The 23,277-nt window shown below is 43.1% G+C and overlaps 1 protein-coding gene across 1 annotated transcript in view; it reads right to left on the bottom strand.

Annotated features, from left to right (window-relative positions):
- Positions 1–339: 339 nt before the first annotated feature.
- Positions 340–23,277, bottom strand: part of ACTN2 (actinin alpha 2) — a 75,982-nt gene continuing 53,044 nt past the window's right edge. The window contains exons 11-21 of the mRNA XM_055588952.1: positions 21,554–21,701; positions 19,520–19,670; positions 15,643–15,751; positions 13,416–13,556; positions 11,625–11,807; positions 8,703–8,837; positions 7,596–7,775; positions 6,573–6,719; positions 4,676–4,741; positions 2,409–2,567; positions 340–904 (exon numbers count right to left, since the gene is read on the bottom strand). Coding sequence (XP_055444927.1) covers positions 746–904; positions 2,409–2,567; positions 4,676–4,741; positions 6,573–6,719; positions 7,596–7,775; positions 8,703–8,837; positions 11,625–11,807; positions 13,416–13,556; positions 15,643–15,751; positions 19,520–19,670; positions 21,554–21,701 — 1,578 coding nt within the window. The 3' untranslated portion in view covers positions 340–745. The remainder of the gene's footprint in view (positions 905–2,408; positions 2,568–4,675; positions 4,742–6,572; positions 6,720–7,595; positions 7,776–8,702; positions 8,838–11,624; positions 11,808–13,415; positions 13,557–15,642; positions 15,752–19,519; positions 19,671–21,553; positions 21,702–23,277) is intronic.

Raw genomic sequence — 23,277 nt, 5'->3', positions numbered from 1 at the left:
AAACACATTTTACCTAGTGAGTCCATCTTCCTCCCTGGCAATGAAACATTTCCATGGTGAGGTTCCTGCTTTGCAGTATGAGTAAGGCATTGCAATCCACTAACTGGACCATGTAGTCCTAAATAAAGAAGAGCGGACTATGATTTCTACCTAAAATGTTTTAAGTGCTCAGCGTCTTTGGGGGTGTCTGTTTCTATTCTCTGGAAGTTCATAATATTCAATTCAGCTAACGAGATGATAGTTACCATTTATCTTAAATATAGTTAATCTTTGGATAAGCCAGAAAGTAAAACACCAGTATCCCAAATATATTCCCCAAGAGATAACCATATAAACATATTATATATATGAAGAATTTTTTTTTAATGTCAAACATTTACTATTATTTTTCTGGTCTTGAATCTTGGGTATTTCAGAATTTTCCCATTTTGTATGTTCCTTCTATCCTTAGGTCTTCCTAATTTCACACTACTCAAGGATTGGCTTTGTTTCATCAAAGAACCCAGCAGAACCCTTGATATTTCATTGCATTTTGCTAAAAGCTCAGAAGTAAAGAAACCTACTTATAAAGTACGCTATGTCATCTACTAGAAAAACTTCAGTCATCTTACATTGCTGGCAATAACTGAGTTGCGAAAAAAGTGTTCTCCCTCTATAACGTAATAAAGCTTGTCAAAGTTTCCAAGAAACAAACTGTGACTTCAGCTTTTATTGCGTTCTAATCAGCGGCTACAAAACCCCAGCCTCACAGATCGCTCTCCCCATAGAGTGCGGAGGAGAATGCAGTGTAATCCAGGGCTCCGGGCACGCTGCCTGGGCCTGAGTAGGCAGGCATCCTCTTGATGCAGTACTGGGCCTGGTCTGGGGGCAGCTCCCGACGCAGCTCCTCCGCCAAGATGTATGGCTGAAAAACAGTATATACATGTTTTAAAAATCAATGGCAAGACACACTGGAACTTAAATGGTTTAAATACTGACATACTTCTTGCATTTGTTTAATTGTTAAAAAAAGGATTAACTGAATCACTCTGCTATACACCTGAAATTAACACAACATTGTTAATCAACTATATTCCAAAATAAGATAAAGATAAAAAAATAAAAGACTAAAGGTAGGGAGTCTAACGGGCACAGTACCAGACAGCCAACCAAAGGCTGAGTTTTACTTGTAATTTGTCTTCTGGCCAGTGGGAAATTTAAAATGCTTCATAGAGGCAAAAGGAGCAGTACCATCAACACTCCTCAAACTGAGCCATAAAGTTAGTGAAAAATACTATGATGTAAATTTCATACAGAAAGATAAAGGGGAGGTTGGTTTACACCATACACTAATGAAAACATAGGAATATTTAATTTAAAATGATCAATGTGGTCTTTAAAAAATACATGTGGTATGTGCTTGCTTTCCTACACAATTTATTAAAAAACTAGAGGCATGTTGCCGCTGGTGAAAAACTCCTTCTAAAGCAAAACTAAACTGACATTGAACAATGGAGTCTTTTGTTTTTAATGTCAAATGTCCAAGAGAAAATAGGATAATTCTCATAAAACAGACTGATAGGTCAAGATAAATAAAGAGCAAATATATTGTAATATAGAGTAGGGCTTTGGGTGTATTAGATAAGCCTTGGTTTATTATCTCCTAAATCAGTTGGACCTTTTCCCCTCAACCCCTATCCACATGATAAAGGATTCATTTTAAAACAAACATAATTATTTTAAAGATAGTTTATGTTGTCAGATAAAATTTTTTTTTAAGTTAATAAACATGGCCAAGCTGATGTATTTTAGAATCCTAACTTCCCTTCCCTTTCAGCTAGAACACAAGACAAAGGGATCATATCCCAAACTGAACTTATACATATTGAAAAGTTTTTAATATTGTTTTGGGAGATTTGCAAATTCTAAACTTGCAATTAAACTCCTACTTAATTTCTAGGTTACATGTAATGAAAAACTTGCCAATTTTTACAAAGAGTGGACGGCTCTATTTAACTCTGCTCCAAGGGCTGGGCACAGTCAGTGTCATTGATCCTTGGGAGAAGGTTCTCAGTTTTCTAACATCTGAATTGCACTGTTTCATCTTTCAGAAATCTTATCTACCAATCCAGAATGTAAAGTAGGGTTGAACCAGAAAAACACACACAAAAAAACTGCAAAATTCATACTGCTGGTTCCTTCTATGAAACTCCCCATAAGGACCAAGCACAAATGCCAAGACAGAATGTCTGTGTTTAACCTCTTTTGAGTACACCACTGTTGTGTTTAAGTGCTTTCTGAATTTAGTGCAGATGTGGTATAAAATGCAGTAGTATCAAAATCATTTTTATTTGCAACACTGCTTCCATTCTTATTGGAATAAAGCAGCAGACTGTCAGAAAGGCAGAAGAAAATGTGTCGATGCAGACCTTGTCAGAAGCCAGGATCCGGAAGGACGCGATGACCTGCTCGGCAGTGTCGGTATCAGCCGTCTCTCTGGTCATGAAGTCGATGAAAGACTGGAAGGTGACGGTGCCCTGCCCGTTGGGATCCACCAGGGTCATGATGCGGGCAAACTCAGCTTCACCCTGAGGCAAGGTTGCAAGGAAGCATTGATTTCAACAGTCCACAACTCCTAACTGTGCTGCTTTCCCGCTTTTACCTGTTGGCATGCAAGTTCCTTTTTGCTTGAAAACTTAAATATTCCCTGCACTTCCCTTCCATGTTTGGAACAGATTCCCCTTATGGGCGACTTAAGTTTACTGCCATTAACAGATTTTGAAACGTAGCTACAGCATCAACCCGGAAGCTCCTGATGTCAGAATTCCTTTCTCTCTCTGATCCATGTCGCCTTGGGTTGTTGTTGTTTAGTTGCTAAGTCACGTCTGACTCTCTTTGTCACCCCATGGACTGTAGCCCACCAGGCTCCTCTGTCTATAGGATTCTCCAGGCAAGAATATTGGAGCGGGTTGCCATATTCTTATCCAGGAGATCTTCCTGACCAAGGGATCAAACCCACGTTTCCCATCTTCTCCACTGGCAGGCAGATTCTTTCCTGCTGAGCCACCAGGGAAGCCCTGTTGCCTTGGGACTTAACATAATTATGGAAGAAGAATTCAGAGACTTAGGCCTTTTCTCAGGCTATAATTGAGAAGAATAATACTGCCAAAGAGAAGGCAGGTTAGAGGCGGGCTCTCACAGTGGTTATTTGAAAGGGGAGATGCATCAAAATAATTCATGTTTAACATTACATATTAAGTCATTATTGACTAGGGGATTTTCGCAGAAACTAAAGCCTGTGGGACAGTGATTTTTGCTTTGACTGGCCAAAAATTAATACGTTACTTCACTAACACTTTGTGGGTTAGTACATTCAATAATTACACCTGACACCTATATAAAGTCTCTTCCACCACAATGAGTTTCATTTTCACTTTCCATATCAGAATCAGTCACTAAGATATTTTGTCTTTTCATTGGTCTAATTTTCACATCGTCTGAATCAGAACTATATTTGGAAGAACTATCATATTACGAGACACTAAAGTATACATGTCACTCGGACAATCAGAGAAAGAATTTGCATAAAATTCATTGAAAAATTCTTCACTCAAAATTTCGCTATGCATCATTTTTGAAAATTTTATGGTAATAAGCTTGTGTTTATAATATACACAAGTTGGGACAAGAAGCTAATGGGGCAAAATGTGAATGATAACAACAATCGTTAAGTTTTGCATAATGAACCCTTGATCAATTTTAAGTTCTAACAGCTTCGCATGATGATGTAAATTATATCACTCTCACATCTCCAGTCAATAATGTTCAGGTAACAAAAGACATATTAATATGTCTTTGGTCAGCAATGTGTTAACAGGTAACACAGAAGTGAGGGTAATACAGGTACTCACAACCCACAGGGAAATGTAAGATTTCTTGGCTGATTTTAAATTTTTTTTTAAATAATTAATTTATTAATTTTTTGGCTGTGCTAGGTCTTCATTGCTGTGTGGGCTTTTCTCTAGTTGCAGAGTGGGGGCTACTCTCTCGTTGCACAAAGGCTTCTCATTGTGGTGGCTTCCCTTGTTATGGAGCACAGCCTCTAGGACTCACAGGCTTCAGTGGCTGTGGTACGTGGGCTCAGCAGTAGTAATTCCCAGGCTCTAGAACACAGGCTCAATAGTTGCGGTGCATGAGGTTAGTTGCTCCAAGGCACATGGGATCTTCTGAGATCAAGGATCAACCCTGTGTCTCTGGCATTGGCAGGTCGATTCTTTACCACAGAGCTACCAGGGAAGCCCACTAAAAACTTTTTACCTTCTAAAATACTAGAGGAAAAAACACTTTAAAAATCAGGAGGAAAAGCCACTGAAGTGTCTACTTTCAATGGGCAAATTGTATGGTATGTAAATTATCTCTCAAATAATGCTGTTTAAAAACCATCAGGAAAGTTTTATGTTATCTTCCTTCACAAGGGAAAAACCAGCTGACCAATGACTGAATGAAAATATATGTTCTGACTCCGGGAAGTCATTTTCATATGGTACCAGGCAAACCTTCAATGTTACCTAGTAACCTTGGTAAATGAAACAATCCCAAGTGGGCTGCCACAGTTTAAGGCAGATGTCTTATAAAATACAAACCTAAATAAGCTCAGTAGAATATCATAGTAGTAAAATTTCAACTTCTGTCTTACCAAGTCATAACCCATGGAGATCAGGCAGGCTCTGAAATCCTCATGATCCATTAGACCATTCTTCCTCTTTCAACAAAAAGAAAGAAGAAAGAAGTTGAGTGTTAGAGGCAAAATAAACAACTCGACTTGACCAGGGAACAAAATCCAGCAAGAGAAGGGACACTTTGACATCTGCCAAAGAATTTTTAAAGGTCTGATTTACAGAAAGGACAGGCCCAACACAGGGACATTACATTACAAAATAATTTCTTCAAAAGGAAAAAGTAGGGAAGGAAGGTAAACAGCAGTCAGAAATGGAGACCACACCTTCAAGAAAGCAGGAGCAATACCCAGTGCCACTGAAAATGACCATGTCAGAAGCTGCACACTGCCACCCACTGATGACTGAACACAATGTAAGTGTTCTGGGAAAGCCTCACACTCTTGAGGCCCCAGGCAGACCTCGCTTGTAAAAGCGCCCAGAGATGACAGCAGGGCTAGGACTCATGCTGCAGTTACCCTGCAGCCACTCCCAGGCCCAAGTCCCTCCAAGACGTAGAAGCCTTAACTTAAACTTCTATTAATTCTTTTACTGGGCGGCGGGAAGGGAAAGCTAGTATGAAAGGAGTTCTTTTTTTTTTTTTTTAATTTTCACTCCTTCTTAGTTTTATTTTATTTTTTTTAACTTTACAATATTGTATTGGTTTTGCCATATATCAACATGAATCCGCCACAGGCATACACATGTTTGAAAGGAGTTCTTGTTGGATGAATGTAAATTGTTCACCGAGACTGGGAAGCTGGGTGTTTTGTGTTTTAATTAATTTTTATTGGACTATAGTTGCTTTACTTAAACTTTTAACTTGGCAGGTTCTGCATTGTTCTCCTTTGCACCTTTGTTGCAAAAGACAGTCTCATTACCCTGGATTCAAATAGATGTGGATTCTCCCTCTCTGAAGTGGCTCAAACAAGCAGAGCTGGCCTCCTAAAAGCCCAGGTGATATGTGTAGGAACAATGGTCAATTATTGCCCTCCATGGAAGGAAAATGAACCAACCTGAAGGAAGTCAGATCAGTATTATAGCATCAACAGTATAGCTGTGCTGAAGCCAAAATAACTTTAGTATCCATCTCTGTATATTAAACTTTATTTATGCCTCAGCTCTCTGATCACAAGTCTACTTTCTGAACTCATTAACAGGCCTGAATATGGCTGCTCTAGTCCACAGGCATTTTAAGAACCATTGAACTAATATTTGTAAATCATATACAGGGTTCTGAGCAAAAGAATGAAATATACTTTGTTAGGGATCTTTTAACAAATGGAATGTGGCCTTAATAATTGGGTAGAACTGGTTTTACCCAATTATATTTAAATCAAAATATTAGATAATATTTTAAGAGTAGCACTAAACTTTTCATATGGTCATCATTTTGTTGATACGTTTTCCTTATAACATTTCATGAGCTGATTTTGTTCATTAAAAAACAAAATTAAGTTTTATGGCAAAAGAGTAGGCTAATTTTCATCAGGTGCTTCACCTAAGTAGTTAATTAGGAAAAGTACATTAGAGCTTTGTATTTAAGTGCTTAGAAAATGACCTAAATCCTTCAACTATATTCTGTTAAGGATATACTTTCATTTAGAATAAATCTTGCTTTGCTCCCAACTACAAAGGCATTTGTTAAGTGATCTGTATAAAAGGGCCCACAAACCTAGACTTTGTCTGATGTCACTTTGAGCAACATCAGAACTTAGCACACTTCATTTCAGTGGCTCTTTTCCTCTGGCCTTAATCATCCTGTTTCCCAATAAATTTTAAAGACATGGTGACTTAAAAATAACAGCATGAGTGCTATTTCAAATATGTCTTTTGATGTCCCCAGCATTGCCTTTCAAATAAGTAGGAGTGAAGTACCCTGTCGAAGTGGTTGAAGGAGGCTCTGAACTCATTCATCTGCTCCTGGGTGATGCCCTTCGCATCTCTCGTCAGGATCTGGGTCTCCACTTCATTGATGGTTCTGGCGATAGTCGTCAGCAGCAGCTCCCAGCCCACACGAATGTGCTACCAAGGGAAAAACAGCAAATGATCAGCTCCAGGTTCTCCCGGCAGGTCAATCTCGCCTGCTCACTTTCATAACAGGAGAGTCAACCCAAAGGGAGACAAGTAGGACTTCTCGATACATTTTTTTTTTAATTCTACTTTTGCACTTTCTTTCAAGATTCTGTAGTGGGAAACACTCAGAAGTGAGGAGCAGGGTTCTAACAGTGACAACTAGCTCCTTGTAGAATACAATGTACAGTGTACAGTCTTCTGTCACTAGGAATACCTTTCTATTCACCAGGTAGCAGGATGAGCCCTGGATTACACCCACTGGCTCCCAGAAGGATCAAACTAGGCCAAACTGGTAGAAATGGAACAGTCCCATTCCTGGGAGTCTCTCCAAAGCAGTGCAGTGAATTCACTGTTGTGATAACAATGATGACAAAGGATGATGTTGATAAATAACAACTATATAGCACTTGATCTGAGCTGCTCAGGTGGCGCTAGTGGTAAAGAATCCGCCTGCCCATGTAGGAGATGCAAGAGACATGGGTTCAGTCTCTGGGTCAGGAAGATCCCTTGGAAAAGGAAATGGCAACCCACTCCAGTATTCTTGACTTGGAAATCCCATGGACAGAGGAGCATGGCAGGCTATGGTCCATGGGATTGCAAAGAGCTGGACACGACTGACTGACTGATCACCCCCACACAGTGCTTGATCTACTTCACAAAACTGTTTCACATGCAGTGACAGTAAAGGCTTATTGATCCCTCACGTTCATACTTGTAGAACGAAACAGGAACAGAGAGAGACAAATGTGGGCGGAAAACACCCTGACCAGGTGAAATGGTCACAGGCAGACACCAGGCCACTGCGGGCCTGTGTGGCAGCTGTACCTCCATAGTATAATTCGTGTGCTTGTTGTCAAAGACCAGGGCCTCCTGGATGAGCTGATGGTCGCCTTCCAGCTTGTCGATGTTGTTCTTGTAGTTAATGATGTTGTGCTCGTACTGCTTCAGTTGGTTCATCTGGTCCTCCAGGGCTCCCGTGATCTGGATGGAGCTCCGGGCAATCTCCTGGTGGAGGCAAGAGCAGGGGAGGAGGACAAGGTGAGCCAGCCTCTCGAATGACTCTGTGGGCGGCATCCTTCCTGGTTCTGCTTCTGATGCCAGCCAGCTACACCAGCATTTTAGGTGGCAGCCAAAGTCCCTTATTTTTCAGATGAAGTAAGAAATAGGGCAGTACCACAGCATGAAGGAAGCCCTAGTTCTAACCTATCTAGAGAATAGGAAAAGAAAAAAAATCAACCAATATCCATGAAGAAAGGAGGCCTTTCAGCCTCTTCCAATGAAGATGGATGCCTGAAGCTGCCTCTTTTCGAGGAGACCGGGGGATGGTCTGCAGGAATGTGGCTGCCAGAGAGATTTCAGACCACTGGATGCTTCATCAGCGGTCAAAAGAATTCCCTAGATTTTTAGATGTTCTCCTCTTTAAAAAAGAAGCTAACAGTTAATCACCATGAGGGGGGACTCAGAGAAAAAAAAAAACACAGTAGGTCAATAAATGTCTCTTGACTGTTCTTGGTAATAAAATGAACCCAGAAATCAGTGCCATTCAAAGATTACTTTTCCTTAAAGGTTCTGAAAATGCCAAGTATTTGTGACTCTTCATGCATCCTCCTTAGGGATGGAGGGTTTAGAATCTAGGTCCTGCAGAGGCTGAAAACCGAGGAGACCCATCACCATTTTTAATGAAAAGATGAATGGATGACAGCGAGAACAGCCTCGCCAGCCTTCGGTGCGTGTGCACACTCCCCCAGCATCCTGCCCTCACCCCAACCCCCCTAAACTGATGCACAGGCTGCAACAGCCCAGGAGCCACCCAGGGTAAGACCCAGGTGACTTGCACAGGGCTCTCACGGCACTGAGTGGACAGCAGTGGTTGTGTCAGCTTGGGGACCGATTTGGAGGCCGTGACATGCTTTCTCTGAAGCACCAACCCACCTCCATCTTGTTCTGGATCCAGGGCCCGATGGCGTTGGCCTGTGCGGCGAACTGGCGCCGCAGACGCTCGTTGGCATGCTGGCGGGCCAGCTCCTCCTGCAGTGACTGGTCCCGGATGGGCACGAGCTGCTTCACCTGCCAGGATTCAAGGACAACAGGGGTTAGAGGCCAGTGGTGGTCCAGGAGGAGTGACCAAGATAGGTGGTGGTGGGTGGAGGGCAGGAGTGGGAGCAGAGTGGGAGGGGAGGGGAGGGGAAGGAGCGGGAGGGGGAGGAAGGGGACTGTGCTCCCTACTTTAGGGACTAAGGGGGAGCTCAGTCTAGCCTTGATTGCCACCCAGTGCCACCAGTGCCTGCTGAAAGGCTAAGTCTGCACGAGGGATGCTGACCATTTGTCCAACTTGGGGTTCCCGGCCTGCAGCACTAATCCGGGGTGTAGGGGTGTGGGTTGCGGTGCAGGTTGCAGGGCTGGGTGCAGAGTGCAGAGGATTTGTGAACTTGAATGAACCAAAACTGACATCCTTATTTTCCCAAGCTCCAGCAGAAAATGAGCATTTCCTTCGATTATGAATATGGACACCAAGTCCACTGTGACTTTATCACAACACAAATCACATTCTTACATACATTAGTTACTGCCTGCCTCTCAAAATATGATGGACACTCATCACCACTCACATTTACTAGGTCTGCTATTAGACCTTGATTTAAAATACGGTAGTATATTCCAACTTTAAAAATACATTTTTTTGGTCTTTTTTAAAATTTTTTATTGATATATACTTGATTTATAATGTTGTGCTAATTTCAGTTGTATAGCAAAGTGATTCAGTTATACACACATATATTTTAATAACTATTTTTCAATGTAATTTATTTGCTTTGTGATCTTTAATATTACTTATGAATTTATACATATTTTTATCAGAAAGGATCCACAGGCCTCCCTGGACTACCAAAGGGGTCTAAGACACAAAAAAGTTGGGAACCCCTGACAGGTTCATGAGCTCAACCCTGTGTAGTGTTGGCCCACCGGAAAGGATCCCACCTGGCCCACATTTTTTTCCATTCCATTTGTATCCTGTGATTTATATTTTATGCTCTGCCTGAGTTCTCTTTGAATCCACAGACAAAAGAGCTACTTCAGAAGCCTTTTTCTGTGTGTATTGGCAAAAAGACATTACTATTCAATGTCCCTTTTACAAAACTCCCTCTGGAAAATTTTGCTTTATAACTTAAGTGACAGGAGAAAAGTTTGTCTCACTTTAGGGGAGGAAGGCTCAAGAGGGAGGGGACATATGTATACCCGTGGCTGATTCATGTTGATATCTGGCAGAAAACAACAAAATTCTGTAAAGCAATTATCCTTCAATTAAAAAATAAATAAATTTTAAGAAAAGAAATGACATATTTCCCTTTTTCTGCCCAAGGAAACTACTCAGCTCAACACAGTTTCCTTTTAACTCTGACTGTCAGAAGACCAGAGCTAATTTTAAGGTCAGAAACAAGAACTAACTGTCTCTCAGTTTAACGAGAACTTAACTGTCTCTCCGGAGAAGGCAATGGCACCCCACTCCAGTACTCTTGCCTGGAAAATCCCATGGATGGAGGAGCCTGGTAGGCTGCAGTCCATGGGGTCGCTAAGAGTCGGACATGACTGAGCGACTTCACTTTCACTTTCATGCATTGGAGAAGGAAATGGCAACCCACGCCAGTGTTCTTGCCTGGAGAATCCCAGGGATGGGGGAGCCTGGTGGGCTGCCGTCTATGGGGTCGCACAGAGTCGGACACGACTGAAGTGACTTAGCAGTAGCAGTAACTGTCTCTCAGTTTAACACTCTCTTTCCCATACCTGTTTCTTTCCCCCCTCTTTGGCATGGTTTGTAACTTACAGTTGTTACGTGTTTTTATAGCAAGCCACCTCAAATCCACCTGCTGGACTTCTTCACTGAAGACTTAGCAGCCTACTAAGATAAGCGTGCTACACTTTAAACCATGAAAATAAATCTTTCTTAAGAATGAGACAAAAGGGTTCAAATGATCCCACTATAATTAAATCTGTACAGTTTCCCAAAATATAAGTGGCAGTAAATTAGCAGGGAGTCCTTTGGTTCCCCATATACAGTTTCCTAAGTAATTTCCCCACATTTTAAATTCACACACACACGGGACATGTCTATCCCATATTCTTAAAAATCTCTGATGAAGTACCAGCAAAAATGGATTCCACCAAATTTTCAGCTGGGGTTTTAAAAATAGTTTCAGTATCATAACCTGTACTGAGTTTGCTAACACTGATAAGATTTTCCTTAAGGACAATCATTTCTACTTTCTTGCAGATCATAGAAACTGCTAAATGTATTTAGGTATTGAAGAGTGTAACATATTTCATCTGTGAAAAACAAGACAACAGGCCCAAAATAGAGTCGCTTATGCTAAATCCCACTCCACCAGACCTAGACTTAAATATAATTTCTGCTCTCCCAGAAATGGAATCTTAAAAACCAGTCAATCAAGAATCACCTGATTAGCACTAGTGAGACCATCTGCCAGGTAGACTCCTAAAGGGAAGTAACTTTGCAATAACCAACATTCTTTTTTTGGCCATGTAACTTCCTTGTTCCTACTCTTTTCTGCCTATAAAAGTCTTTCATTTTGTACAGCTCCTTGGAGCTCCCTTCTGTCTGCTAGATTGGATGCAGCCCAGTTCGAACTGACTTTTGCTCAAAAAAAACTTAAATTTGCTACTATGCCTCAGTTTCTCTTTTAACACAGCTGTGAAATTTTGGGTGAAGAGCAACTCTGATCACCAGGGAGTCACTCTAACTTCCCCAGGGGTTCACCTCTTCTCTCCACCTCAGCTTGAGAATACCTGCCTCACCCCACACCCTCCTTGCCCACCCCTGGACCCTCAGTTACCCACCTTGTCCCACTTGGACCGGATCTCATCCACGGTGACGGTGCTGTAGGGGTTGCTCGAGCTGATCCTGATGCTGTAGCTCTGGATCACCTTCTCCACCTCGTTCTGGATGGCCAGGATGGACTGCCGCTCGCCGTCGGCCTCGGGCAGTGTGGCCTTGAACTGCTCATGGGCAGTGATCAAGCTCTAAGCCAGAGACAAGGAGAAAACCTGACTTACTTCAGAGTGAATTTTACAGGCATATAAATAACTTTACAACTGCAGGACTCTCCAGTGGATGACAAATTCTGAATGTCTCAGAGAAGCTATCTGGTACACAAAAGTCAAGTTCGTCAAAATGGGGGGGAAAAAAGACCTCCTGATGACTCACTGGTGTCTATTAATCCAAAGTCTTTAAAAAATAATTGTTTTCTTCTTTTAAAAATCATAATTGATTTAATCATGATGCTCAGCTATTGTTTAGGTCTTACTCACCAGCAACACACAGAACTTAAATTAGCTGCCTTTCCTAATGACCAGGGTTTATTTACCCTTAGCCCCTCAAAAGGAACCCACTATTTGCTGCCTTTAAACCTACAGACCACCAGGAAGTACCTCCCTTTCTGGCAAAAGAAAAAGGCCACAGAAACCAACTCATTCCCCTCAGGCTTTATAAAGCCTCCACTTAACAACCCTATCCTTGGACCCTAGCGGGTAAGACAGCAGCTCCTTATGTTCAGTTGTATGTAGATACCATGGGGACCACCTTCTAGGGCGATGCTAATACTCAGTACAGATGCTGCAACCAATCAGCTGCCAGCACACCTTTCACTAAATGAAGAGACTACTTCATGCATCAAGTATGGCTTCCAAGGAATATTGTGATGTCTCACTTATTCCAAAAACGATTTTAGATTGCCAACCTCTGCTTAAGAGTGCATGCAAGAAACATTGTCACAGTTTCTTTCAGAAGACAAAGGCCATGTTCAAGGAAGTAATTTCTTTCCCCCTACAACCAGGTACAAACCCTTCTAGAATGCTCCTTGGCAAAAATTCCTGTTCCTTGGTTGGGTTCAAATCCCAACGTTCACTATTTCTTTTATATCTAGATTATTTTTGATGATCCAACAGTATTTTCTCTTTATATTCCATTATACATCAAATGGTCTCTAAATAAATTGGGTCCTGGCTATTTGAGAGGAACTTACCTCCCTAAATCACTTTTAAGTCTTATTTGTAATTCTGATGCTCCAGAAGAGATCCAAAGTAGACCATTTCTGACTGTGGGAGGTAGAAGGTGCTGGCTTGTGTTTTTTTTATGCTTTATGGTCTGGTGAAGTTCCATAGATTTTAATGAACAGTAAATGCAAACATTGCAAAGTAGGTAACTTACCAGCCAATAAACTCATAATTTGCTGTGACTATGTCTATTCTGCTCATATGATTTCACATTCTATTTTAAAGAACATACCCTTTTAGACATATTTTCCTTTATTTGGCTGATGTTAATTTAACTGTAGCAGAGTAGTATACACATTTTTAAGCTAAAGGTCAAAGGGTACATTGGGCTTTCTAGCCCTATACATGCATGTGTGTTTTTGGCCTCGCTGCACAGCATGCAGAATCTTAGTTTCCTGACTAGGGAGCAAACCCCTCCTTCCTGAAGTGGAAGCTCAGAGTCTTAACCCCTAGACTACCAGGGATGTCCCCAGCCACATTTTTCTTAATTAAAAAATAAGACAAAACAAAAGAGAGAACTCTTTTGAAATTACGATTCATTTCTAGTAGTGGGAATACAGAGCTGTGTTCAGTTACCTGTATCTCTTCAATGCTGTGGACAATGAACATGTCTTGTAGATCCTCCATGGCGCCTTCCATCCAGTTGTTGAAAGGAGCTGCTCTCTTAGCAAACTCCAGGTGAAGTTGATCGATGGTTTCCAGCAATTTCTCAGTTCTCTGAAGATTAAATAGAAGCCAGTGTTATCATAGACTAAATCAGAAAAAGTTCTCAGAACATGTACAGATGCACTCTAGAGCAATAAACTATTATCTGACATTTCGTCCATCACAACCCTCCCATCATCAGCATGTGTATACAAAAAGATTAACTGATGTCCAAATGACTAGGTTGAGCCCTCTGAAGTGCCTTCTGAATCAGAGGTGCATTTAATTACATCCAGAGTCACAATGTTCTGAAAGTATTTAAAATACTCTACCATGTTACTCTTATATTTTTTTAAATTTTTATTTATTTATTTGTCTACCTATTTTTGGCTGTGCTGGGTCTTTGTTGCTGCGAGTTTGCTTTCTCCAGTTGTGACGAGTGGGGGCTACTTTTCTTTGTGGTTCTCAGGCGTCTCAGTGCAGTGGCTTCTCTTATTGCAGAGCATGAGCTCCAGAGCACAGGCTCAGTATTAATAGCTGTGGCACAGGCTTAGTTGCTCCGTGGCATGTGGAAACTTCCCAGGGACCTGGGATCAAACCCACATCCCCTGCATTGGCAGGCAGATTCTTAACCACTAGACCACCGGGAAAGTCCCCACATCCTACCTTTTGAAGACTGAGAATCCACATAGAGTATGCAGTAAGGTGCTTTCAGCTAAAGCACACTTTAGAAGTTAGAGGACCTGATTCTCTAACCATGCTGGTTCATAGAAAATTCATGGTATCGTCCTCATTTTATGATCAACACTGTGCCTTTCCCAACAGTCCCTACCTAGAGAGGACAGGAGGAACTACAGTTTCATGTTCTTAAATCCTCATTCAGAATTTAACTTGGAGAACCTCTCTGCCTTTCTGGCCATGTGAAAGCACAAGGCTTCAAGTCACAGAGAACAATAATATGCTCATTTCCTATGGCAGGGAGGCATCTGGAATCTAAAACTCTTCCATAGTTGGGAGTCATTTTTCCTCTTGTTCAAAAAAGTTTAGCTTTCTCTGTCACATGCCTGGTCCTTCCTTTCTCTCATCGTTTTTCTTTAAGTGAATATATTAACAGCTGGTTCGCATCTAGGAAGCCTGATATTATACATGTTAAAAGCTTCATCAGAGTCAGGGTGAAAAGACTCAGAAAATTGCTAACTGCTTCTTTCTTCATGTCATCTGAGTCTTCCATGGTGAGAGAAGACTACATGTGTGTATACTCAATCGCTTCAGTTGTGTCTGACTCTCTGCAACACTACAAACCATAGCCCACCAGGCTCCTCTGTCCATGGGATTCTCCTGGCAAGAATACTGGAATGGGTTGCCATGCCCTCCTCCAGAGGATCTCCCTGACCCAGGAATCAAACTTGTGTCTCCTCTATCTCCTGCACTGCAGGCAGATTCTTTACCACTGAGCCACCGGGGAAATCTTGACAGATGATTAGGTTCAGCTAAAAACCAGCCACTTACTTCTGTTTCTCCAAGTCTTATACTTGAATAGGGCCAGATTCATCCTGATTCTGTTTCACATCCATTTTTACTTACCTCAACATGTGTTGCCATCTTCCCTTTGAATGTCTCAACTTCCATTCTTCCTTATTTCCTGACTCAGTCTCAGCTCAATTTACTCTTAGATAAGGACATTGGGAAATTCACTGCCATTATTATTTCACAAAAATGAGTTTATACCATTATCTCATTACTACTGGACTTTTGTATTTTTAATTCAAAAGGGCATGTCATTGCCATATGGATAAATGACAACAAAACTACCAACTTTCCATTTTCCTTGTTCTCCTTCTTTTCATGTAGAAGCTCTATTCACTACACATGCTTTTTTTTTTTTATATTTATTTTATTGGGCTGTGCTCTGTCTTAGTTGTGGCACACAGGATCTTTAGTTGCGACATGTGAGATCTAGTTCCCTGACCAGGGATCGAACCTGGGACCCCTGTATTGGCAGCATAGAGTCTTAGCCACTGGAGTACCAGGGAAGTCCACAGACAATCTGCTTTGGTTTATACACATCATGCCACAGAAAAACAAAATGAATAACAGTGAATTAGTAAAGGAACCTCTATTAGAAGGTGTCATGCCAATAGGTGGCCTGGAGACTCACCTCCAGGGCCTCTCTCCTCTTCTGAGTAAGCGTTCCCAGCCGGTCCCACTGGTCACAGATTTTCTGGCAGCGGTCATTAACATTCACAGCATCGTGATAGTCCAGTTCACTATTAGAAAGGAAAATGAAGAATAACTTACCCAGATGACATGAAGAAAAGTGGACACAGGCTCAAAATAAATTGGTAGTAATTAAAAAAAAAAAAAAAGATGTAATGGAGAACGAGCAGAGTGTTTCAGGCTTTTGTCAGCACTGCAAACATGATCGCTATTCTCTGACATCACAGGAAGAATTAGGAAAATTCTTGCTGGTCAACAGATTTCTAAACAGAGAGAAAAGCTGTCCTCTTGACACCTCAGGTTAACTTTATTCTGCCTTCATTTTCTTGGCCAGGCCCCTGGAGTGCATTATTTTTAAGTGGTGATGTACCTGTAAATGAAGCCAAGAATCTGACCTGAGGACAGTCCCGGGGACCGTGCTGCAGCCACGGTGATGGGAACATCAAATGAGTCATGAGGGAGGGAGGGAGAGGGGGATCAGCCTACACCCCATTGTGTCCTTGGCTCCTCTCAAAGGGCACCAGGCTGGACAGAGCACCACGTCCCAGGGGGAAGGCGGGGGGCAGAGGTGCTGGGACTCTGAGTCCAGCAGCACCAAGCCCTTCCTCTCTGACGAGGACTGACTCATGTCACTCATGTGACGGCAGGGACGCCATGACTTCTCCCTCAGCGGTCCCTGTTCCTCACCAGCCCTGCTGTACATCCTAACGGGATCTTGTGAGGTGAGATAACCTGAATTTGCCATTCAAGCAAATTATTGACTAGAAAGTAAACCTAGTGTCTCTGGGGATAGAAAGTTTGAATCCTGGACAAAATTTAATCTCCCTTTTAGTTAGGATGAAAGCAAGCCTCAAAACGGTCCAAAGTAAGGCTTTTAGGAAATTCCCTCCTATGGGACCAAATCCATTGCTCTGAAGCTTATTCCTTCTTTCGACTCTAAATTAAGGCAATGGCTGTTTGTTAACCTGCTTTTTATTCTCTTAAACAAAATTAACTTGTCTTTATTGAATGTCACTGTTTCTGAATAAAGGAGATGCATGTGTTGTGATGTGAGTGTGCTTTCTGTGGGTAAGAAGCTCCCAATCATCTAAAGAATCCAGTTCTTAAGAGCAGCTTTGTACACACATACTCACACACACACACACATACCACTAACTGAGATGGACTGCAATTATTATGGACTGAGATTCGGCAGTTATTATAACCAGAAAATCAAAACCAACCAAAACATGTCAGCAATGTACACAGCCCTGAATACAAAGTGAAAACGATATGGCTCTTCAAATGCAACTATTAAAGAGTAGAAATATTTCAGAACTAAAAACCCAGGAACCTTCTAGTGATCGACAGTGGAGGCATCGATCACAGCTTTCTGTGATTATCCTCAGGGTGAACATTTATCCCTCTTTCTAATTCATACATACTAGCTCTACGCACTGGAGAAGGCAATGGCACCCCACTCCAGTACTCTTGCCTGGAAAATCCCATGGACGGAGGAGCCTGGTGGGCTGCAGTCCATGGGGTCGCTAGGAGTCGGACATGACTGAGCGACTTCACTTTGACTTTTCACTTTCATGCATTGGAGGAGGAAATGGCAACCCACTCCAGTGTTCTTGCCTGGAGAATCCCATGGACAGAGGAGCCTGGTGGGCTGCTGTCTATGGGGTCACACAGAACCGGACACGACTGACGCGACTTAGCAGCAGCAGCTCTACACACACCGAGTTTCAAGGACTTAGGGTGTGCATAGCTGCACAGGGTATTTTCTTTTCTTTTGTACTTTGAGGACTGCATAAACATTCATTATTTTAGAAAAGGTAAAAAGGAAAAGGAGAAAATAATAGTAAGATGAACACAGGTTTAGATTCTGTGGTTCCTCTCTTGAGTGAATAAAGAAATACACATTGGGGATACCAGGAATAATAATAATATAAAATTGTTACTTAATTTTTATGAGCAATATTTGAAACCATCCCAAATTATTTATGGGAACTATGATATAACATTAAATTGCTTGTATTTCCCTTCCTTTTTTTTATTTGAAATTGTTAACAAGCAGCCAGATAGCCAACATTCAATAAGCATAAGAAATAAGACAATGGTAAAGCCATAAATACAGTGAAAAACTGGATATGAAGGCCACAAATATTTAAGAATATATTTGGGCAAGGCGGAATAAGAAGATACTCTTAAAAGAGGCCATCTCTGTTAATTAAGGAATTCGCTCCAGTCAAAAGGGAGAAACATGAGAGTCTTAAAATGTAACATTATCATAAAAAACATTTACTATTGGTTGTTTAAAGTTATCATTATGTGACAGGCTCTAAAAAGTGTACAGATCTATCAGTGGTAATAATGAGGGATAGAGAAGTAGGGAATGGAATTCTGTATTTATGAAAAGGAGCAAGGACCTTAAAAAAAAAAAAAAAAAAAAAGAAGGCTTAGGAACAACATAGCAGCCCTTCTCTGGAAGGATGTCCACAGCCAGAGGCAGCGTCCGGACCAGTGGGACCTACAACACCCACCCGGGCTTGAACTACCCCGGCCTCAACCTCATGCTAGCTCCTCCCATAAAATAAAGAGCATGAAAATGAAACGGCACTTATTTGATGACAAAGGAAAGTGGGGCCTTAATATCTCTCTTCCTTTGGAGGCGTCTTGGTCTTTGGTTTTGGGGGCGGGGGGCAATATGGGGCCATCTCATGCACCCAGGCCTGGGTGGGGCCCCCTTTGCAAGCCATGCTCCCATCCCAAGTGCTCGTTTCTCGTCCTCTTGGAAGTGGAGCTGCCTGTGCTGGGCGTGGGGGTGCTGCCCGATGGATGGACACAGGGACACTACCAAAACCAAAGGACTAGCACAAAAGTCAGTGTCAGTTTTAAGGAAAAAAAAAAAAAATAGGACCTGGACTGTTACTCAGCCATTAAAAAGAATGAAATAATGCCATTTGCAGCAACATGGATGGACCTAGAGTTTGTCATACTGAGTGAAGTAAGTCAGACAGAGAACGAGAAATATCCTATAACATCCCTTATAGATGGAATCTAAAAAGAAATGACATAAATGAACTTACTTACAAAACAGAAACAGACTCACAGATTTAAAGAATGAACTTATGGTGGCCAGGTGGGGTGAGGATGGGGGAAAGGGAGAGTTAAAAGTTTGGGATGGACATGTACACCCTACTATATTTAAAATGGATAACCAACAAAGATCTACAACATAGCACATTGGTTCAATGTTATGTGGCAGCCTGGATGGGAGGGGAGTCTGGGGGAAAATGGATACATGTATATGTATGGCTGAGTTTCTTTGCTGTGCACCTGAATCTACCACAACATAGTTAATTGGCTATCTGAAAGTGAAAGTCTTGTCGCTCAGTTGTGTCCGACTCTGCGAACCCGTAGCCCTCCAGGCTCCTCTGTCCATGGAATTCTTCAGGCCAAGAATACTGGAGTGGGTAGCCATTCCCTTCTCCAGGGGATCTTCCTGACCCAGGGATCTCCTACATTGCGGGCAGATTCTTTACTGTCTGAGCCACCAGGGAAGCCCTGATACCCCAATACAAAATATAAAGTTGAGGGGGGGAAAAAAACCAATACAAAATAAAAAGCTTAGGAAAAAAGAAAAGGAAAAAACAAAAACAAAACAGGACCAATCCCATCATAGCATCCTCTGGCTTGGATCGACATTTAGGAAAGGACAGGAAAGGCGGGCCCCCACAGCCCCCTCACTGGGAATGCCTGGGGAAACTCTCTGTAGGGTGCTTGCTGGGACCCAGGGCTCAATGTCAGCGGCGGCGCCCGCAGGCAGCACATACTTGAGCTCCTGGGCGATGGCGGCAATCTGCTCCACGCGGTCCTGGTGCGCGGCCAGGTCGCTCTCGAAGGCCTCGTGCTTCCGCAGCAGAGCCCGCACTTCCGTCAGGGTTGACGACTCGTAATCCTTCTGCAGCAAGATCTGCTCTTTGCCTGCAATGGTTGCAGCAAGGGAGTGTGAGGGCTTTGGCCTCTTTGCAAAGTCCTGGGTCATTTCAGAGAAGTAAGAGAAGGGAGAAAGAAGGACAGCCCTGAAGAGGCAGAGATAATATCTCAGCTAGAATTCAGGCTGTCACTCTGCTAAGGAGGCCTTGAGCCCCTGTGTGTTCTGGAAGGGTGGAACGGACACTGCGTGCATGCTAAGTCACTTCAGTCATGTCCGACTCTTTGCAACTCTAGGGACTGTAGCCTGAAGCCTTCTCTGGCCATGGAATTCTCCAGGAAAGAATACTGGAAGGGGTTGCTGTGCCCTCTCCCAGGGGATCTTCCCGACCCAGAGATAGAAGCTCCATCTCTTAAGTCTCCTGCACTGCCAGGCGAGTTCGTTACCATTAACACCACCTGGGAAGCCTGGAAAGCATGCTGAGCACATTCTAAATAACAAGTCTGTGTTATTCCTAAAGAAGTATCTGACTTTCCTTGTGATGCTCAGTTAAGCTAGTAATTACTAGCCCATGAAAATTATCTGGGATTATTAGATAAAACACTTGTACTCTTATTTGTCTGCCCATGGGTTCAACCATATTAGCCCAATTCTGATTGTTTGAAAACTTTATTTTTTACTGAGATTAAATGCAGCCTGTGATTTTTTTCTAATGACAACAGAAAAATTTCTCTCCGAAACTGTCTCCCCACAGATATTTCTTAAGTCAAGCAACTTCTGTGGTTATAACTGGACCCATTTTTATTCCCTGGTTGATGACCTTTAAGAATGTAATTCCACAAAGCTAGACATGGAAAGCAAATGTTCACATATTGAATGACGACAACACAGCGCTGACTATGTGCCAAATGCCAACTGAAATACCTTATAAATATGAACTCATCACATCTTCACAAGAACCCTGTGAAGGAGGGATGACTGTTACCCCACTTTGCAGAGGACACTGAGGCCCTGAGAGGTAAGAAGCATGCAGGGTGCACAGTTGGGAGGTGTCAGCGCTGGGACGCCAACCTGCCCGGCTGCACGTCTGTGTGACCGTCTCGCTGTGCAACATGGACAGTCAAGCAGTACGACAGCAAAAGGAACCCAAAGGATGAGGGAAACCTCCCTGTCCTTTCTCAAAATAGATGATCATGTCACGAGGGGATGTTCTGTTCTTCTACCTCAGCAAAGAGCGGAGAGTCAAAATGATAGCACAACCACAGCATCACAGCCATGCAAACAGGTACGCCTGTGAGGCCTGAAAGGAGCAGATGAATCTAAGTGAAACAGGAGCATTAGGAAGACAGAAAACCATACCTTGTGTTCTTTCCTTGCAAGCACATTTTCCAAGTGGGAAATTTTGTTGCTTTTGTAGCATTTAATAAAACTTCTATCTGCAGAAGCTAGTTTCTGGGCCAGGGCTGTCTGACCCACAGTTAGGGAATAAACAGATGATTGTGGAATCAGACAGAGGAAAGTAGGGTGAGTCAGGAGGAGGCTGGGCCTTAAGGAGGAGGAGGCCTAGCTGTATAGTTAAGTGTGGGAAGAATGTACTATGAGTCCTGTTTGGTAAAAACATCCATCTTCATCTCTTTTTTTTTTTTTTTTTGGCTGCACAGTACAGCTTGTTGGATCTCAGTTCCCTGACCTGGGATTGAACCTGGGCCACAGCGATGAAAGCACTGAGTCCTAACAGCTAGACTGCCAGGAAATTCCCCATACCCATCTCCTGAAGTGCCCTAGGACCTGGGACAGCAAACCAGAAAGGGGCGAAGACAGCTGCCTACAGGGTCACAGGCACCAGGGACAGTGGTCACTGCACACATGCATGGCTCTGTCCACAACTCAACCCCGATTTTCCAGGAGCCCCACTGTGCCCCCAAGGACTCACCGTACGCCCAGGTTTCATGCGTGGATGCCTTCTGCCGGAACTTCTCAGCCAGGTGCTCCACGCGCTCCAGCCTCCGGATCTCGTTCAGCAGCCACTCCTCATAGCCCTTCTCCGCCTGCTCCAGCCGCTGCCAGGCGCCCGCAATGTCCTGGGATGGTTGGGGACAAGCACGGCACATCCGTTATGTTCTGGCCCCCTGGGCTCCCCTACGATCCCCTCTGTGATGTCAGTGGCATTTTCCTTGGTGCCTTCTTGTCCTTCCTTCGCCCTCTGTACTCCCCAGCCACCCCAAATAACCATCCCCATGTTTTGGCTTCTAAACATCTTCATTATCACCTTTTGGACTTTTTGGACTAAGATGGCCCTTCTCATGAGTGATGGACAAAGGTTTACACACTTTAATTTTCTGGCTACTAGAAGCTGAAGCCGCAGAATGACTCAGCCCCAAAATGACTCAGAGACTGGGCTCTACCAGCCGTCAACTGGTTCCCGGGCATCACACATGAGCCAGGCACTGTGGGAGCCTTTGATATAAGAGTGGACAGCACCTGTAAAGTTCCCAGGGCCCCGGTGTAGTTTTCATGACTGTGGTGGGGGGTGGGGAGAAAGACAATAAATAAGGAATTAAACAAGCAAAACTCCTATTTCCGACAGTGATGTGCTGCTAAGGAAAAACAACCCACAGTCAGTTGACACTGATGAGGGCATGTGAGAGCAGTTCCTTTAGGTGGGTTACTGAGTGGAGATGCCTCTGAGGAGCTGGCATTTGAGTCGAGACCTCAGGGATGGAAAAGCCAAGTTCATGATGAAGGGAGGGATGAGCTAAAGGCCTGTGGAAGGGGTGCACCCTGGGCTTGGGAAGGACCACAGCAGGTGGTGTGTCCATAGACGGCTGAGGGGCAGAGCAGCCAGAGATGAGGTCAGCAGGGTGGGGTGGGGGTCGGACCACGTCAGATCCCGGAAAAGGGATCTGGATCTTATTCCAGATATTTTAGAAAGTCACTGGAGGGTTTTGAGAAGAAAGGAGACATACTCTGATTTATGTTTTAAAAAGATGGGGACTTCCCTGGTAGTCCAGGGGTTAAGACTCAATGCAGGGGATGTGGGTTTGACTCCTGGTTGGGGAACTACGCGATCCCACATGCCACAGGGCATCTGAGCTGGCGTGCCACAGGAAAAAAATTTTTAAAAAAGAGGACAGCAGCTGCTATGTAGAAAATGCATTTTAGGGGGAAAAGAACAAGAAAAGCAAGTGAGAAAGTTACTGCAGGGTCCAAAGAGAAGTACTGGTGGCTTAGCACAGGCGACAGCAGCAGAGGTCGAGAGAAGGGCTCAGGTTCAAGGTATGATCCCGAGCCAGGGGAACGTGCTGAGGAACCAGATGCAAGAAAGTGGAGGATCTGAGATGACACTTGGTTTGGGGCTTTAGTAACTTAGGGGTCAGTGATGCCATTTACTCAGACAGAGCTCACTGCAGAAGGACTCCTGGATGTTAGGTTTTGAGACATCCAAGTGGACATATGACTCTGGAACTGGGGCAGAAATCAGAGCTGGAGATGTCAAATTTGCAAGACGTTGCCATTATAGCTGGTAATTAAAGCCACAAGCCTGGATGAGTTCACTTGTAGGTGTCAAGACAGAGGAGAAAGTCAGGAGCCTTTGACCCAGAAACCATCCACCTATAGCTTCAGGGGAGGAAGCAAAGCTGTGAGCAGTGACTGGAA

The sequence above is a fragment of the Bubalus kerabau genome, chromosome 1 (genome assembly GCF_029407905.1).
Source record: "Bubalus kerabau isolate K-KA32 ecotype Philippines breed swamp buffalo chromosome 1, PCC_UOA_SB_1v2, whole genome shotgun sequence".
Lineage (NCBI taxonomy): Eukaryota > Metazoa > Chordata > Mammalia > Artiodactyla > Bovidae > Bubalus > Bubalus kerabau.
This window is presented reverse-complemented; position numbering and strand designations above follow the sequence as displayed.